General features: G+C 42.5%; 1 protein-coding gene across 2 annotated transcripts in view; it reads left to right on the top strand.

Annotated features, from left to right (window-relative positions):
• Window positions 1-15,528, top strand: part of GNAL (G protein subunit alpha L) — a 320,628-nt gene that overhangs the window by 107,742 nt on the left and 197,358 nt on the right. The window contains exons 1-4 of one of the 2 annotated variants that reach the window (XM_056521546.1): window positions 3,606-4,520; window positions 4,669-4,741; window positions 5,616-5,670; window positions 6,066-6,185. In XM_056521546.1, coding sequence (XP_056377521.1) covers window positions 4,382-4,520; window positions 4,669-4,741; window positions 5,616-5,670; window positions 6,066-6,185 — 387 coding nt within the window. In that variant the 5' untranslated portion in view covers window positions 3,606-4,381. Of the gene's footprint in view, window positions 1-3,605; window positions 4,521-4,668; window positions 4,742-5,615; window positions 5,671-6,065; window positions 6,186-15,528 lie in introns of those variants that run through there. The other variant, XM_056521545.1, reaches the window with a different exon arrangement.

The following is a 15,528-nucleotide window of genomic DNA, read 5'->3' as shown; positions in this document are numbered from 1 at the left end:
GATGAAAATCTAGGAAAAAAAGATTCTGAACCAAATACAATGTAAAGTATAGGACAGTGATCTTCAACCTGCGGACCTCCAGATGTTGCAAAACTACAACTCCCAGCATGCCCGGACAGCCGTTGGCTGTCCGGGCATGCTGGGAGTTGTAGTTTTGCAACATCTGGAGGTCCGCAGGTTGAAGACCACTGGTATAGGAGGTAATACTCACGTGTCCCCGCCACTCCGGACCCGTCACCACTGCCCTGGATGTCGCTCCATCGCTGTCGCCACGTCCCCGGGGTGTCACCGTCGCTCTGGAACGTCTCTGCTGCCCGGTATCCTCGCTCTCCATCCCCACCATCGTGTCGCTACGCACGCCGCTCCTATTGGATGACGGGACGGCGTGCGCGATGACGTGATGACGACGACGTGATGACGACGAAGGGGATCCCATCACGGAGCAGACACCGAGGGGGCAGGTAAGGTCCCTCCCGGTGTCCTGTAAGCTGTTCGGGACGCCGCGGCGGTCCCAAACAGCCCGACTGAGCAGCCGGGTTAGTGTCACCTTCGCTTCAGATGCGGCTATCAGCTTTGATCGCCGCGTCTGAAAGGTTAATACAGGGCATCACCGCGATAGGTGATTTCCTGTATTAGCCGCGGGTCGCGGCCGTTGATGGCCGCAGGGACCGCCGCGATATGACAGGGTTTTAATGTGTATTTGCCGTATAAGACGCACCAACTCCCCCCCACAGTTTTGGGGAAGAAAATACGGCGAAAAATACGGTATTTCTGAAAGTGTACAACTTTACCTACAATTGGGTGCTACAGTTTACCTACTGAGTGGGGTGTGCCTTGCTCTTTTAGCCCTGACTGTAAGTTGTACAAAAGCCCTGTGCCTCAGTACTTCTGTGCCCTATTAAAGCGCAATTGTCATGAGGTTTGGGGCATATAACCTAACCACAGTCTGTGTATGGTGTGTAGAATATGTATCCAGCCTTACTTATATCTCTTTTCTTCTTCTATAAAAAAAAGATATATATATATCTTAATCCTTCCAGTACTTATTAGCTGCTGAATACTACAGAGGAAATTATTTTCTTTTTGGAACACAGTGCTTTCGTCACGAGCACAGTGCTGACGTCACGAGCACAGTGCTCTCTGCTGACATCTCTGTCCATTTTAGGAACTGTCCAGAGCAGCATATGTTTTCTATGGGGATTTTCTTCTACTCTGGACAGTTCTTAAAATGGACAGAGATGTCAACACAGAACACTGTGCTCGTGATGTCAGCAGAGAGCTCTGTGTTCCAAAAAGAAAAGAATTTCCTCTGTAGTATTCAGCAGCTAATAAGTACTGGAAGGATTAAGATTTTTTTTTTTAATAGAAGTAATTTACCAATCTGCTTAAAGGAGTAGTCCAGTGGTGATTCAGTGGTGAGCAACTTATCCCCTATCCTAAGGATAGGGGATAAGTTGCAGATCGCGGGGGGTCCGACCCCTGGGGCCCCCCGCGATCTCCTGTACGGAGCCCCGACAGCCCGCTGGAAGGGGGCGTGTCGACCTCCGCACGAGGCGGCGGCCGACACGCCCCCTCAATACAACTCTATGGCAGAGCCGAAGCGCTGCCTTCGGCAATCTCCGGCTCTGCCATAGAGATGTATTGAGGGGGCGTGTCGGCCGCCGCTTCGTGCGGGGGTCGACACCCGCTATCTCGGCGGAGAGCCGGGGCCCCGTACAGAGAGATCGCAGGGGGCCCCAGCGGTCGGACCCCCCGCGATCTCAAACTTATCCCCTATCCTTAGGATAGGGGATACGTTTTTCACCACTGGACTACCCCTTTAACTTTCTGGCACCTGTTGATTTAAAAAAAAAAAAAAAAAAAAAAGTTTTCCACCGGAGTATCCCTTAAAACAGATTTGTAAATTACTTCTATTAAAAAATCTTAATCCTTCCAGTACTTATCAGCTGCTGCATGCTCCTCAGGAAGTACTTTTCTTTAAAAAAACAAAAATTTCAGTCTGCCCACAGTGCTCTCTGCTGACACCCCTGTGCATGTCAGGAACTGTCGAAAGCAGGAGAGGTTTGCTATGGGGATTTGCTCCTGCTCTGGACAGTTCCAGACATGGACAGAGGCGTCAGCAGAGAGCACTGTGGACAGACAGAAGGGAAATTCAAAGTGGAAAGAACGTCCTCTGTAGTATGCAGCAGCTGATGGGTACTGGAAGGATTAAGATTTTTTTTTAAAGTAATTTACAGATCTAGCTAACTTTCTGGCACCAGTTGATTTAAAAAAAAAAATAAAAAGTTTTCCAGCAGAGTACCTCTTAAACACTCTATGGCTTTAAAGTATGTAACATATTAGACATATAGGGGGAGATTTATCAAAACCTGTGCAAAGGAAAAGTTGCCCAGTTGCTCATAGCAACCAATCAGATTGCTTCTTTCATTTTCCACAGGCCCTTTTGAAAATGAAAGAAGCGATCTGATTGGTTGCTATGGGCAACTGGGCAACTTTTCCTTTGCACAGGTTTTGATAAATCTCCCCCATAGCCCTTACCAGGCCTTCTATATGTGTCGGCACAGATTTTAATGCAGCTTTGTTACGGTGTTCCCCAACCCATGGCTCTCCAGCTGTTGTGAAACTACAACTCTTAGTGGAGCCCTGGCCTGGCCTATTGCCTGTGCTTGGTCTGCTACCCCTATTGCAATGTTATCCAACCAGTGTGCTCCGGGCATGCTGGGAGTTGTAGTTATGAAACAGCTGGAGGCACCCTGGTTGGATAACACTGTCCTATTGTGTCCTATTTAGATTGCAGGTTTGGCTATCCTTTTCTCCCATAGGTTGTCGTTTGCAGTTGAAGACTTTGCTGCTGTGTACCTCAGGTTTACGGGTACATTCACACGGGCGGATTTTTTTGCGGGTTTTCCGCTGCGTATTTGAAAGTGGGCGGGCTCTTCTTGGCTGTCCGCAGCAGATTTTCCTCAGCGGAATTTACCCTGCGGAAAATCCACCGCAGTCCCTACTGACTTCAATGGGGCTTGCGGCGGACTTTCTGCAGCGGAAATTCTGCAGCGGAAAATCTGCTGCGGACAGCCGAGAAGAGCCCGCCCACTTTCAAATACGCAGCGGAAAACCCGCAAAAAAATCCGCCCGTGTGAACGTACCCTTAAATGGGATGGATTAATGTTAGTCCATAAGCAGCTGCTATACTGTACAACAGTATTTCCCAACCAGGTTTCCTCCAGGTGTTGCAAAACTACAACTCCCAGCATGCCCGGACAGCCAGAGGCTGTCCGGGCATGCTGAGAGTTGTAGTTTTGCAACACCTGGAGACAGGGAAACACTGTTGTACATTATGGGGGAGATTTATCAAAACCTGTGCAAAGGAAAAGTTGCCCATAGCAACCAATCAGATTGCTTCTTTCATTTTGCAGAGGCCTTGTTAAAAAAATGAAAGAAGTGATCTGATTGGTTGCTATGGGCAACTACCCCTGGACAGGTGTTGATAAATCTCCCCCTATGTGCTATGTGGTATCCAGTGTGTGGAGACAGAGCTCGGCGCATGCTCACAGGTGACCTGCATAGAGCGAAATTCTCTCAGCAGAACGGCAGTGCCTCGAAACGGCCACTAGATGTCGCTGAAGTGCGAGGCAAAATGCACAGCTAGTGAGCAGGCCTGTATAGTAAGGGTTAATGCAGAGGAGGAAGCGGCGACGGCCAGTAGATGTGGAGGAAGACCAGGGAAGCCCAGCATGCTCTATGTGCCGCCGCCGCCACTGCTGCTGCTGCATATACAGTACACGGCGCATCCTTGTGTGAGGGGCTGGGATGTGTCTGTAGGCATGGAGAGGGGGCGCATGTGTACATGTGCATGCTAGAGAGCGGGGGGAGTGTTCTAGGCTGCCTGCACTTCGTCGTCTTGCCGCGGGAGGCAGCAGCGAGTCGGAGAGACAAAAATAGCCCGAAATTTGCGGAGAAATATAAGGATTGTGTATGAGGGGAGGGAGAGCGGCATTAGGCTGGTTTCCAGGAGGAGCTCTTCTCCCTCTCCCCCTCTCTCTCCCTCTTTGTGTTATTTATAGACTCCCCTCTTTTATACTCCTTCCCTTCAGAGCTCTTCTCCTCTGCGACGTGATGTGTCCCCGGCAGCGCTGACACCTGGAGGGCAGAGCGGAGCGGCACCGCCGGGCGGACGGGGCTCAGTCACACACACACACGGGCACCGCCACTATTTTTAGCAGCAGCGGTGGCGGTCGTTCCCGTCGCAGGACTGTGAGCCGGGAGAGCGAGGGGGAGGCTGCCGTGCTGCGCCTTTTTTTCTCCCCCCTCTTGTATGAGCGTTTGAGCGACATCCGCAGGATCACACCGCGTAGCAGGCAGGGCTCGGTAACCAGCAGACATGGGCTGCCTGGGCAACAGCAAGACGGAGGATCAGCGCATCGACGAGAAGGCGCAGCGAGAGGCCAACAAGAAGATCGAGAAGCAGCTGCAGAAGGAGAGGTTGGCCTACAAAGCCACACACCGGCTGCTGCTGCTCGGTGAGCGGGGGGCACGGCCTGGCATGCCTGGCATCAGTGCTGCAGAGCGGCTGGCATCCACACAGGGCTATGGGGGATGTGCTGGGTACATACATGATGGACTACATGGACCAGCCATGGAACTCACTGTCTCTTTCTGTTTTGGCAGGTGCTGGTGAGTCAGGAAAAAGCACGATTGTCAAGCAGATGAGGATCCTCCATGTCAACGGCTTCAATTCAGAGTAAGGAACCAGGCTGCTGTGTTGTCTTCCTAGCCATTTTATTATGTATGTCTGCCAATCAATGGTTAACCAGGCTCGGCTGTCCATTGTTGCCTGCCCTGGCCGGCCGTGTGTCCTCCTTCCCCGTAACATTGTGCTGTTGCCACTGCAGCTTTTGACAGGCCCTCGTGTAGCAACAACATGGCGACTATACTTTTCCATAGCAGCAAATATCTAAATTCTGTGTCTGTGTGTGCAGAAGGGAGGCTGCTATGGCGAGGGCTCAGGATGTGGCGCTAGATGTCAAATAGGAGAAGCGTCCTATGGATTATGTGCACAATCCTGCAGCCCCCTACATGTGCCCGCCTATGGAAGCCCTAGCCATATGACACTACTTATAGCTGCATTGCAAATTGTAACCCAGATCTGTCCAATGATGACTGGGCACAATACCTAGGGTAGCGTGGCATTGTATGCCGAGCCTGGCAGAGCCAACCAGAGTTTAGTATACCTGCCACCTTCCCAATTATATGAGCACTGTCCCAGCATCTATGCATGCCAACAAACATTGTCTGGCACCTAACAGTAAGCCTGCTAATAAATTGGCCACCATAGGCCATGAGCTTAGACCTTGGTCTTCTTATTCCTAGTCATGACATAACCCAGGCTTTGATAAGCGATTATGTACATTAACACCTTCACACTTCCAAGACTTTTCTAAGATGTCTGTATGGCCCATTCTTAAAAAAAAATAGTAACATTTGTCAAGCACAATAGATGTTCAAAGTGGGCTCATGTAGGACCCCTAAATGTCGCATGGCTGAGAGTTATGTTGCTGATCTGTTGCTTTATGTCATGTCCTGTGTAACTTATAGATCTCTCCTCTCCAATACAGAGAAAAGAAACAGAAAATTCAGGACATTCGGAAAAATGTTAAAGATGCCATTGTGGTAAGTATACATTGGTGATGTGCTGTAGGTCCCCTGGCATTGATTATTGGGTTAGCGCTATGTAGCATTGATGTTTCATGGGTTACATTGCTACATATAACACAACACGTTTACTGTATCTGAAGCTGGAAGTTTAGTTCTAGAATATACAGAGCAGTAGAGTCCTCCTTCCCCGGTGTTATATATATATAACTGAGCTGGCGCTGCTTATGGGACTTTTCAAGAGCCCCTGGAAACCAAAGCTTTGCCCATAGGAAGTGTGTGTGGAGGTAACATATGGTAAATCGCTGTGACCCTCCGCACAGGAAGCACCTGTAACACATTTCTACATGAGCCAGATTTGACTTTATTATCTTTAATCTAAAGTAACATTTGTGTGTTTTATTACTCCACAGACAATAGTATCTGCAATGAGCACATTAATACCACCAGTCCCACTGGCTAACCCAGAAAACCAATTCAGAATTGACTACATTAAGAGTATAGCTCCACTGTCGGACTTCGACTATACACAGGTAAGAAGCTGGTTCACTTCATCTATTACCTGGCAGTGTCATTTTTGTTGTGTTGGGTTTACTTCATCTTGGATTGTGTCTTCTGTTGCGTATGTTTGGTGCACAGTTGATATTTTATGGCTGACCTGGGAGCCAGCCACTCTGGTTAAACAGTAGCCCTAAAAAGTTTGATGCCAGCAGTGTACTACTGGGCACAAGATCAATTTGTCGTGAATGTAAGTTGTTAAACCTCTGCAGAGATTGTATAGCTCAGTGTGGCTCTCCAGCCATTGTGAAACAACATCCCAGCATGCCTGACAACCAGCGGCTGTTCTAGCATGCTGGGGCTTGTAGTTTTGCACCAGATTAAAGACAACTGATATAATGGATTAATGTCTCAGTCATAACTGGGCTTTGTGGTATGGCCCTGGTGGCAATAGCTTTGCTTAGGCTGCGTTCACATCACGATTTCTCCATCCAACTTGAGTACACGATTTTATAACTTAAAATCGTATATGAAGTCGGATCCATTGACCTCCATTAAAAAATCTGATCCATTACACACATCCGATTTGATCCGCATCCGATTTCACGCGATTTTTGTTCGGGTCTGAAATCTGGGTTGACCACGATTTCAGACCTGAACAAAAATCAGGGGAAATTGGATGCGGATCAAATCGTATGTGTGTAATGGATCCGACTTCATATACGATTTTAAGTTATAAAATCGTGTACTCAAGTCTGATACGATTTCATACGATTTTAAGGTATAAAATCGTGTACTCAAGTCGGATGGAGAAATGGTGATGTGAACGCAGCCTTAGAGACTGGCACCCCATACTTCTGCTTTGTTTGGTGCCACGATCTTGCTTTATTAGCCTATGTATTAAGCATGAACATGGTAATATGCTGTGTACTTGGTGGAAGTTTTGGTTGTTTGCTTGTGAGGATTCATTCAGAGCTTACATGGATTGCTATGGTACGTTTTTTTTGTAGCCGCTGTTGAATAAAAGAATTGCGGGAGGGGTTGGGTGTCAGTCGTGGTGTCATCCTCACTGCTCTCTATGTAATGTTATACCATTTCCATGAGTTACATAACTTGTATTGATCGCTATGATACAGCACCATTTCACTATGTAAACACGGCTTTCGTTGCTTTAGCAGAAGGAACTATTTTCTCTATACAATACAGTAAATGTTTCGGTGCTTATGTAAATTATTGTATCTGCTGAACATGACTGGACAAACCCAGGAGCCAGGTAGCCTGCCAGGATCCCGAGACATTTGCTGATGGCAACTAATGTTTTGAGTAATTTAGTTTTAACATTTATAAAAGTTAATGGTGGACCAGTGCACATAAAAAAGCATAAAACAGCACAACCTCCTGTATTCCAACAGGGTTCATTGCAGGCAAAATAAATCCTGACCCATCGATCTCATTTATATCCAGAGAAAGAAAAAGACCACAGGACTTCAGATAGTTTTGTGAACATAAGGGGGGTATTTATCAATTTTCGTTCTAGAAAGGCATTAGTGTAGATCAGTGTTTCCCAACCAGGGTGCCTCCAGCTGTTGCTATCCGGTCATGCTGGGAGTTTTAGTTTTGAAACAGCTGGAGGTGTCCTGGTTGGGAAACACTGGTGTAGATTTATAATTTTTTTTGCAGTGTTTTTGGCCTATTTGCGCCAAAGTTATCATTTTGGCCCACTGCCTTTGATAACTTTGGCGCAAATAAAATCTCTTCCAGTCGCACCTTTTTTCTAAGTGTGGCCCGGACTTATTTATGTTTGCGACTTTTGAAAGCCGCATATGGTTAATTCGTCACCACGTCACTTTCCAGACTAAATGCTCAACTGAAATAGAAAACAAAAAAAGCACAATAAGTGACTGTGCAAGACAAATGCGACAAAAGTAAACAAAAAATCCTCCAAAAAGCTTGATAAAATCCCTTCACAGTGTTGGGACCCTGGAGTGGTGTGCCTGGCTCCTAACCTCTGCCGGGATTTAGTTTATTCCGGTTTCCAGAATATGATGTTTAAAGTCATCTGTGTCATGTATTGGGCATGTGAAGACTGCTACAGATAATTTTCAGTTGTGTAGGAGTCTTTCTTTTAGGCAGGCCTGTACTGTATTGGTTATGTCACTGTTCAGATTTCACCCCTGCTGCTTTTGAAAGAGAACATTTCTACCATGTGTGGATTAACCCTAAAGCTGGATTTAAAACTTGCAATAATTAATACAGTGGTCCTTCAAGTTACAATATTAATTGGTTCTGGGACGGCCATTGTATGTTGAAACCATTGTATGTTGCGACCAGAACTCTATATGGAAACCTGGTAATTGGTTCTGAAGACCCAAAAATAGGAAAAAGTGAAAATTAAAGAAAAATAAGAAGATAACGAATACAGATAAAGCAAATCCTTACATATAAAAGTAAGAAAGATCTGCTGGGAGCTGTAATCACTGTCTATGTTAGTGTTTCCCAAGCAGGGAGCCTTCAGCTGTTGCAAAACTACAACTCCCAGCATGCCCGGACAGCCAAAGGCTGTCCGGGCATGATGGGAGTTGTAGTTTTGCAACAGCTGGGGGCACCCTGCTTGGGAAACATTGGTCTATGTAGAGAACAGGATATTCTTCGGGGTCCTGTACAGTACAGGCAATGTCCTAAAGTTACATGGAGCCGCCCTCACATTGTGTCCAAAGGAGCAGGTAACCCTGGGACAGGTAAAGTGTACAGAACATGTAATACCTCTCTGTACTGTAGGGGGCGCTACCAGACATCAGTCAGTGCATACGCTTCAGTAATACATATGTTTTATCAGTGAAATGTCCATTCTGATTGGTCACTTCTTCCAGCTATTAACACGTTTCACAGATCTGGACTGTTTGTAGTATTGTATGTTGAGTCTGGTTTCAACTTACAATGGTCCAGAAAAGACCATTGTAAGTTGAGGGATCACTGTATTTTGGTATACACTGCTAGGGGTATGAAAGGATAGTAGATATATGATGCGTACCTGGTCCTGTAGTATAAAGGAGTTTGTCAGAGAGGAATTAGTCTGTACAGCAGGTAAAGATAGTGATAATACACAGTATGGGGGGATTCAGCAATCTATATAGAGTCATTTTAAGTGTATTTTCTTGCGCAAGGATATTTCCTGCATTCTTTTTGTTCGTCTTTTTTGGTGGAACTTTTTCTAAAGATGTCACCGTTCAGGTGTACTGCAAAGCCATTTTTCCTGTAGACATGAATTTACTAACTGCGTCTTTTTTTTTTTTTGCGCACAAAAAGAACGCATGTGTCATTTTTTTTGCGCAAATATACACCAGCTCCGAGCACACATACAAGTTTGCCTTATATTTTTTTTAAGAGCTGAGATGGGCTGGATTCTATTACTGCACATGATTCACAGAGACCCGTGCGCAAGTTTAGTAAATTTTGCGCAGCTAAATGACAAATACACGCAGCAGTAAGGGGTAAGAAAAAAAAAAAAGGCTCTACCATACACTGATGTTGATGAATCCCCCCCTATATCTTGCTGGATGCTTCTGTAAAATGTGAATAATGATTAGTGATATTAAATATACTTGGCGTGTAGTTTAAACAGACACGTGAATATAGAGATTATACCTGACGTAATATTGTATAGGGCTGGTGCATAGGAGGGCCCCGGGCTGGATTTAATACTTGAAGCTATTGTGCAGTTTTTGTTGCATTTTTGAGCCAAAACAGTTTAAAGGGAATGGGAGGTATAAAGGCTGGGGGGTCACACATGGTACTTTGATCCGTATTTTCAGGCAAAACCAGTTGGTCTACAACAAAGGAAAAGGTGCAAATTATAGTTTTTTTTTCTGTGTCAGTTTTACTTCTAGTTTTGGCTAAAAATACTGACCAAAATGAGGAAATACTACATCCTTTTCCTTTCTACTAGATCCACTCATTCTTTTGGCTTAAAGGGAATGTATTGACTAGATCTTCTTTTATTTACTGATCAGATCCAGATACTGACAAATTTGTTGTTTATTTTTTAGATTGTAATAAAAAAAAAGTGCTGTTGCAATTATCGGGGCAGCCATCTTCCTGAGCTTTTTAACAGCATTTAGAGAGATACTTTACAGCGAGCCCCATGGACATAGCCAAGACCAAAAAAAGTTAGACCTAAAATCTTGATTTAGAAAGTGAAACAGATTTGTAAATTACTTCTATTGTAAAATCGTTATCCTTCCAGTACGTTTTAGGGTCTGTATACTACAGAGGAAATGGTTTTATTTTTGGAACACAGTGCTCTCTGCTGACATCTCTGTACATTTTAGGAACTGTTTGCTATAGGGATTTTCTCCTACTCTGGACAGTTCTTAAAATGGACAGAGAGCACTGTGTTCCAAAAAGAAAACCATTTCGTCTTTAGTATTCAGCAGCTAATAAGTACTGGAAGGATTAAGATTTTTTAATAGAAGTAATTTACAATCTGTTTAACTTTCTGGCACCAGTTGATTTAAAAAAAAAAAAAGAAAAAAGTTTTCCACGGGAGTACCCCTTTAAACAAAAGGTAATTTTGTGATAACATATTACCTTTTAATCTTTTGATGACACAGGATGCGTAAAAATGGACCATCTGCCTGCTAGGCTGTACTAGCAGATAACAGAAAAATCAATTTATTGCTTTGCAATAACAATGCATTGACTTGAATTATTGCTCATAGAAGTCACCTAAACGTGTCACATGGAATTGTAAAATTTTATATATATATAAACTCCCACCCCCAATAAACATTTATATCCCCTGTTTCTAGTTTATTAATACGAGACAAGAAGTAGAAAAACAAAATACAAACTCTCATATATTGCGGAGTGCGGAAACATCGCAACTCTAAAAATATAACATTACTGAAACTGCGTAGTGAATGGCGTAAACATAACAAAAAAATATATGCCAGGATCGGGGGGAAAATAAAATTGAAAATGTTAATTAAATAAATAAAATGGTACCAGTAAAATCTACACATTATGGTGCAAAGAAAAAGTCCCCATACAACCTCTTAGACAAAAAAAAAGTGAAAGTTATAGGGGTCGGAAAATGGCAATTTAAATGATTGTATTTCAGTTTTAATACATGTAGTAAAACATGATGTGCCGACCTATATAAATTAGCTATTGTTGTAATTGTACAAATCTGAGGAATACAAATTACCTGTGGAGGAAAGATTTTTTTTTTTAAATGCAAAAAGGAAAATTGGTTGTGACATTCCGGGGTTAAAGAACTGCATGAAAACCTGCACGTGTGATCCCAGCATAAAGATTAGTTTTAATGGTTTATATGACTCATTTGCACCTAATTCTAGTGTATTAGGTCATACCGTTTTATTTAGCTGGTATTATTTATGTGAATACTATCTGTGCTGTATTTGAAATCTTAGTCTTGGATTTTGAACCTTTTGTTTAATTGCACTGGCCCTAATATTCTCGGATTTTATCCTGACGTGATTGTCTCTTATGTTAGAGCTCGAAGATGTTTCTGGTTACAAAAATAGGTGCAAAATCAGATTATGGGGTTATGTTGGCATATTTAGCTAATTTGACTTTGTGCACAGTTTTTTATTAGTCTTGTTGAATCTTCTTGGAGTAAGAGGATTGAGAGTTGGTGGTAGAATCATGTAGGTGAATAAAGCGTGTCAGAGATGAGAACACATCTGGATGCTATGTTGTGGCTTTAACCCCTTAAGGACGCAGGACGTAAATGTACGTCCTGGTGAGGTGGTACTTAACGCACCAGGACGTACATTTACGTCCTGTGCATAACCGCGGGCATCGGAGCGATGCCCGTGTCATGCGCGGCTGATCCCGGCTGCTGATCGCAGCCAGGGACCCGCTGGCAATGGCCGACGCCCGCGATATCGCGGGCATCCGCCATTAACCCCTCAGGTGCCGGGATCAATACAGATCCCGGCATCTGCGGCAGTGCGCGATTTGAATGAATGATCGGATCGCCCGCAGCGCTGCTGCGGGGATCCGATCATTCCTAACACCGCACGGAGGTCCCCTCTCCTTCCTCCGTCCGGCTCTCGGCGTCTCCTGCTCTGGTCTGTGATCGAGCAGACCAGAGCAGAAGATGACCGATAATACTGATCTGTTCTATGTCCTATACATAGAACAGATCAGTATTAGCAATCATGGTATTGCTATGAATAGTTCCCTATGGGGACTATTCAAGTGTAAAAAAATGTAAAAGTAAAAAAAAGTGAAAAATCCCCTCCCCCAATAAAAAAGTAAAACGTCCGTTTTTTCCTATTTTACCCCCAAAAAGCGTAAAAATTTTTTTATAGACATATTTGGTATCGCCGCGTGTGTAAATGTCCGAACTATTCAAATAAAATGTTAATGATCCCGTACGGTGAACGGCGTGAACGAAAAAAAAAAAAAAAAAGTCCAAAATTCCTACTTTTTTAATACATTTTATTAAAAAAAATATTATAAAAAATGTATTAAAAGTTTTTTATATGCAAATGTAGTATCAAAAAAAAGTACAGATCATGGCGCGAAAAATGAGCCCCCATACCGCCGCTTATACGGAAAAATAAAAAAGTTAGAGGTCATCAAAATAAAGGGATTATAAACGTACTAATTTGGTTAAAAGTTTGTGATTTTTTTTAAGCGCAACAATAATATAAAAGTATATAATAATGGGTATCATTTTAATCGTATTGACCCTCAGAATAAAGAACACATCATTTTTACCATAAATTGTACGGCGTGAAAACGAAACCTTCCAAAATTACCAAAATTGCGTTTTTCGTTTTAATTTCCCCACAAAAATAGTGTTTTTTGGTTGCGCCATACATTTTATGATATAATGAGTGATGTCATTACAAAGGACAACTGGTCGTGCAAAAAACAAGCCCTCATACTAGTCTGTGGATGAAAATATAAAAGAGTTATGATTTTTAGAAGGCGAGGAGGAAAAAATGAAAACGTAAAAATGTTATTGTCTGAGTCCTTAAGGCCAAAATGGGCTGAGTCCTTAAGGGGTTAAAGGGGTTATCCAGGAAAAACTTTTTTTATATATATCACCTGGCTCCAGAAAGTTAAACAGATTTGTAAATTACTTCTATTAAAATTTTTTAATCCTTTCAGTACTTATGAGCTTCTGAAGTTAAGGTTGTTCTTTTCTGTCAAAGTGACACCTGTCTCGGGAAACACCCAGTTTAGAAGCAAATCCCCATAGCAAACCTCTTCTAAACTGGGCGTTCCCCGAGACAGGTGTCATCAGAGAGCACTTAGACAGAAAAGAACAAACTTAACTTCAGAAGCTCATAAGTACTGAAAGGATTAAGATTTTTTTTATAGAAGTAATTTACAAATCTGTTGAACTTTCTGGAGCCAGTTGATATATATATATAAAAAGTTTTTTCCTGGATAACCCCTTTAAGTTTACTGGATGTGGTTATGTTTCTATGAAGTCTATCTAGCTGCAGTGGTTTAATTTATAGCTACAATTGACACGAATAACTGAGTATTTGTTGAGAAGTAACATTGTCTGAAAAACCATTCCCATTGTAACAAATATGAAAAGCATTTTCCATCTCTGATCGTTGATGCAGTATTATGAATCCATTCCTTATGGTGAATACTATACCCAGATACTCCTCTAGTAACTTTTGGAGATATTTGCTTATACAGTACCATATTGTTCTTTTATCATAGAGGATTATCCTTGGTCATTTCCTGTATAAGATGGTCTTTGGCCAATGTTGCTGCTCCTTAGTGTGTTTATTTGACTGGTTTGTCATATAGTTGTTATTTAGGGTGCTGGTCTTAATTCCGGTGATAATAAAGTTTTTTGTTTGTTTTTGTTTTGCCTGGGGACAAATTATATTATTATAATGTTTGATTCATTTCTTTTTCTTTCTAATTATAATGTATAGCTGCTTTGTTCTTGTTATAACACAGAGTATTTATTTATTTATAGACTCTTGTTATTTAAAGTAGCATTTTACATGTACAACAAAAAGCAGTCAGTGATGTCATAGAATGTGTCGGCAGATAAGAACCATTTGGCCCATCTGGTCTTCCCAGTAATCTGAATACTATGAATAGTCCCTGGCGCTATCTTATATGGAGCATAGCCTTATGCCTGTCTCTATCTTATATGAAGGATAGCCTTATACCTATCTCTATCTTATATGGAGGATATCCTTATACCCATCTCTATCTTATATGGAGGATAGCCTTATACCTATCTCTATCTTAAATGAAGGATATCCTTATACCTATCTCTATCTTATATGAAGGATATCCTTATACATATCTCTATCTTATATGGAGGATAGCCTTATACCTATCTCTATCTTATATGAAGGATATCCTTATACCTATCTCTATCTTATATGGAGGATATCCTTATACCCATCTATCTTATATGAAGGATAGCCTTATACCTATCTCTATCTTATATGGAGGATATCCTTATACCTATCTCTATCTTATATGGAGGATAGCCTTATACCTCTCTCTATCTTATATGAAGGATATCCTTATACCTATCTCTATCTTATATGGAGGATATCCTTATAACTATCTCTATCTTATATGAAGGATATCCTTATACCTATCTCTATCTTATATGAAGGATAGCCTTATACCTATCCCATGCATGATTAAACTCCTTCCCTGTATTTGCAGCGACCACTTCTGCAGGAAGGCTATTCCATGCATCCACTACTCTCTCAGTAAAGTAATACTTCCTGATATTAGTTTTAAACCTTTGCCCCTCTAATTTAAAACGTTGTCCTCTTGTGTCCTTTGAGAGGGTTTTATTCCTTTTAGTAAGGGGGTCTTGTTTCTTATGGGGCCTCTTAAAGCCATTTCCCACAATGGTAATGGATTTCTAAATCACAATGACTCTGCGATCTTGTGTCGACCAAGTCCTGATTGACATTTGTTCAAGGTAACAGGAATTGACTGGATTCATTTTTAATCCTGATTTATTGATCTGTTTTATGCCCTTTGTGCAGTAGCATTAACAGATTAAGGGCACGTTGTGCTGGTAGCTGTGGATGGTGATGGTGATATGTTACGTAATCGCCTATTTTCATTTACTTTGTTAGGTTTGTCTGGATCTAGGGAAAGTGGTCTGAATCCAGTGTCTGCAGCCTGTTCTACGTCTGCTCTGGGAGCTTCCTGATTCTTGTTTGTACGTTTTGTGTGCACAGTGTGAGAGGTCAATGAACCAAAATGATGTTATGGGACGTTGTGGAAAGTGGAAGTTTAGTATCTATGTGGAATATGCAAACTGCATTTAACATTTAGTTCCACCAGCAATTATTGCTCAGAAGCCACAAATCATTGGTGAAAAGCATTGATATC

This window comes from Hyla sarda, chromosome 5, assembly GCF_029499605.1.
Source record: "Hyla sarda isolate aHylSar1 chromosome 5, aHylSar1.hap1, whole genome shotgun sequence".
NCBI lineage: Eukaryota > Metazoa > Chordata > Amphibia > Anura > Hylidae > Hyla > Hyla sarda.
Note: the sequence above shows the minus strand (reverse complement) of the source record. Positions and strands in the feature narration are given on the sequence as shown.